General features: G+C 36.6%; 1 protein-coding gene across 8 annotated transcripts in view; it reads left to right on the forward strand.

Moving 5' to 3' along the window:
• tiam2a (TIAM Rac1 associated GEF 2a) overlaps nucleotides 1–3,575 on the forward strand; it is a 66,455-nt gene that overhangs the window by 61,856 nt on the left and 1,024 nt on the right. For all 8 annotated transcript variants that reach the window (XM_056767618.1, XM_056767619.1, XM_056767612.1 and 5 more), the window contains 7 exons: nucleotides 526–705; nucleotides 1,824–1,942; nucleotides 2,054–2,162; nucleotides 2,410–2,468; nucleotides 2,617–2,713; nucleotides 2,809–2,884; nucleotides 2,965–3,122. In XM_056767618.1, the coding sequence (XP_056623596.1) occupies nucleotides 526–705; nucleotides 1,824–1,942; nucleotides 2,054–2,162; nucleotides 2,410–2,468; nucleotides 2,617–2,713; nucleotides 2,809–2,884; nucleotides 2,965–3,122 (798 nt within the window). The remainder of the gene's footprint in view (nucleotides 1–525; nucleotides 706–1,823; nucleotides 1,943–2,053; nucleotides 2,163–2,409; nucleotides 2,469–2,616; nucleotides 2,714–2,808; nucleotides 2,885–2,964; nucleotides 3,123–3,575) is intronic.

A 3,575-nucleotide genomic window follows, 5' to 3' on the forward strand; every position in this document is an offset into this window, starting at 1 on the left:
ACAGTCTAGAGTCTCAGGAAAATGTAGGTGGATGAGTTTATGAAGAATGCTCTCTTCCACTCGCATTATCTGAGGTGCCTTGAGCAACCCAACTGCTCCCCGGGCACCCGAGCAAAAATGGTTGTCCACTGCTCTGGGTGTCTGTTCACGGTGTGCGTGTTCAGTACTCGTTGCTGTGTGAGTGCACTTGGATGGATGAAATGCAAAGCACAAATTCCGAGTACGGGAAACCATATTTGGCCACAAAACACTATATATAATAATAGATATAAAATAAGAGAATAATCCAGGCACATTGAAATTCTTCTTGTGGTACTGTCTATCAGGTAATGTTGGTATTGTTCACTGTCTGCAGTGTTGCATTTATACTGCAGTGGCTGTAACAAGGTGTCAAGCAGCCTATGCTGCCTCCTTGTGGATGTTTGTTGCCTGAAGCTACTTACCTGGATGGCACAGATAGCACAAATATTTGAAGGTCAGTTAGTGGCAATAGTATTGATGATGTCGTCTGCCCTCCATCCCCAGCTAAAACAGATCGATCCTTTAAGGAGTTCCTTGATGCAAGAAATCCAACTATGCAGCACTCGACTACTCTAGAGTCCTACCTTATCAAACCAGTACAGAGAGTGCTGAAATACCCACTGCTTCTCCGCGAGCTGGTATCTCTAACAGATATAGATAGTGAGGAGCACTACCATCTCACAGGTACATCACTTTGAATTATTTCCTTGCCCTTATACCAAACTTTGTTACACGATACAAAAATTCGAACATTTAGAAAAATCTCTGAGCAAATCTCTTGCAAATCATATTTAGTTAAAAAACAAACAAGAGCCGGTTGTGTTTGTTGTCACTGATATAAAATCTTTTCGTGACGAGTTTTATGTGCATGTACAAATGATATACAATGATGATACAAATGTCTTAAGTAGCACGGGGACATTTTTAGTATAAGCCAAAAATACATTGCAAGGGTCAAAATTATCGATTTTTCTTTTATGCCAAAACTCATTAGGATATTAAGTAAGGATCATGTTCCTTGAAGACATTTCGAAATTTCCTACTTTAAATATATCAAAACATTATTTATTGTGAGTAGATGGCCTGCTACAATGCGTCTGGTTAACAAACTCAAAGGCAATTTTCTCAATATTTAGATTTGTTGTATCATCAATATTAAGCTTGTTCATTCGACTTTTGGATGATCAGTGTTGGGTAAGTTACTCTGAAAAAGTAATTAATTACTAGTTACACATTACATATTCAATAGTGTAATTAGATTACTGTCCAAATTACTCTGTCCAAAAAGTATTTAAATTACTCATTACTAATTACTTTCTGTTCAAGGATAGACATGAAACGGTTTATTTATTTAATTCATTCAAATAAATAATATTATTAACTGACTAAAGTATTACAAATGTGAGAATTATACATTAAAGCACAGATTTTAGAGTAAGACTTTGAATTTTGATGTCAATTACACTATTGCACACGCATATATTTCACAAAGTATTTAGTTTAAGTACATCAAAAGTAACTGTAATTAAATTACAGAAAACATACGAGTAATCCCTTACTTTACTTTTTCAAGGGAAAAGTAATTAAATTACAGTAACTAATTACTTAGTAACTAGTTACACCCAACACTGTGGATGATATAAACATTTACCCATGAGACTGGCTTTGTTGTCCTGGGTAACATTTCAGAGCTAAAATGAAAAGCATTCTGTGCTTTACACATAGCCATCGTGGCTACTTGGAATTGTTTTAATTCATGGAACAGGGCTGGATTTTGACTTTGTTTTATTTTTTTATTATAGAGGCATTGAAGGAAATGGAAAAAGTTGCTAGCCACATAAATGAGATGCAGAAGATCTACGAGGACTATGGTGCAGTTTTTGATCAGCTGGTAGCAGAACAAAATAGCACCGAGAAGGAGGTACAGCTGCAAATATGGCCTGAATGCTTCAGGCACGCTTCCAGGCTACTGACCATGACAGAATGCTGTACGTTGCATTTTTTTTGACACCTAACTTCTGTTTTCATACAGGTCAGAGATATTTCAATGGGACAGTTCCTCGTGCATTCTTCTGTCATCTGGCTCAACCCGTCCCCATCACTGGGCCGTATGAAAAAGGATCCTGAGCTTACTGTATTTGGCAAGGATTTGCTATTTTCCCATAATAATGTGTTTTTATATCTAAGTAATGTTAATATCTCATTTATAGAACATTTGATTACATGTAGTACATTTTTTTACTTTATTTTTAACTAGCAGACTGAAATTATTGCTTTCCCTGTAGTGCTTTCAGAACATTTAAAAAAAATGATGGATCTTTTGTTATATCACACTTTATATAAACCAGAAGGCTTTGTATGACTCACAGAAAACCTTTGTGTTATTAGTTTTCAAGAGAGCTGTGATTCTGCTGTACAGAGAGATCAACAAAACGAAAAAGAAAACGGTGAGTTTTGTTTACACATGGGCCTTAAATTTTACTAAGGTCCATGTCTGTCAAAACGTAGTAAAACAAAACAGCAAAAAGTCACTAAGATAGTATTTTTTAATTTTTATTAGTAATTCGTTAATTACTTAAATATTGTTTGTGGCAGCCAATATCAAGATCAGCTCAAGGAAATCAGGTTCCATTTGAGCTTCGCTGGCTCATTCCCCTGTCAGCTCTGCAGATTAGACTTGGCAATACTGGAGGTAATAAACACATCTTGGATGTCTCATTCTCATTCAGATGGTAATAATAAAGAGTCTACATGTAGAAGTATTTCCCCTTCACATACTTTGTATAGAGACTGGCTGGGAGTTGATCCACACCAAATCAGAAAAAGTGGGCAGGCCTGAGACGGTTTTCCAGTTATGTAGCAGGTGAGAATTGGCTATTTCTTAACTCAATATACACATTTTAATCCTTTACGGAGTTAACAATTTCCTTCTTTAATTTGCAGCACCCTAAAGTGCAAACTCAACATCATCAAGGCGATTCGCTCCATCCTGAGGGAGAATTTGCGGCAAAACATGAATAGAACTGAGCAACCTGCTGAAAGAACCTGCAAAAAGCGACTTAGTCCCCTCCGGAAGACTCTGCCAGCCTCTGCTAAACTAGGTCAGTTTCCTGGTCCAAGCATCAACTCATTTCAAGTGAGGATACTGTTAAAAAAACTGTTTAGGACAACTATTTATTCAAATCACATATTTAGGCTTAACTTTCATACCCTACGGTCCCCAGGCTTATGGAATCCCAGACATGGATATATAAAAAAATTATAGAATATGATCCGCTGTCTGGTCATCTAGAAATTTGTTATGGACATGAAGGTTAGGATTGAGGTTTTTGGCATATTATCGTTTTGTTTGCCTATGGCAACTGATAGAGCTTTCAGACCTGGAAGATGTGGTTAGACTTAGTAAGTGGATACTGCGCCTAAACGAAAAACATTCATATTGTAAACCATTCTATAGTAAAACTATACAGACACTTTCTCTGGACACCTTACATAAAAAAATTCACCTCTTGCTTGAATATCTTAACACCCGTGAATATATTTGTGTGTCACAG

Source organism: Triplophysa dalaica, chromosome 15 (genome assembly GCF_015846415.1).
Source record: "Triplophysa dalaica isolate WHDGS20190420 chromosome 15, ASM1584641v1, whole genome shotgun sequence".
Lineage (NCBI taxonomy): Eukaryota > Metazoa > Chordata > Actinopteri > Cypriniformes > Nemacheilidae > Triplophysa > Triplophysa dalaica.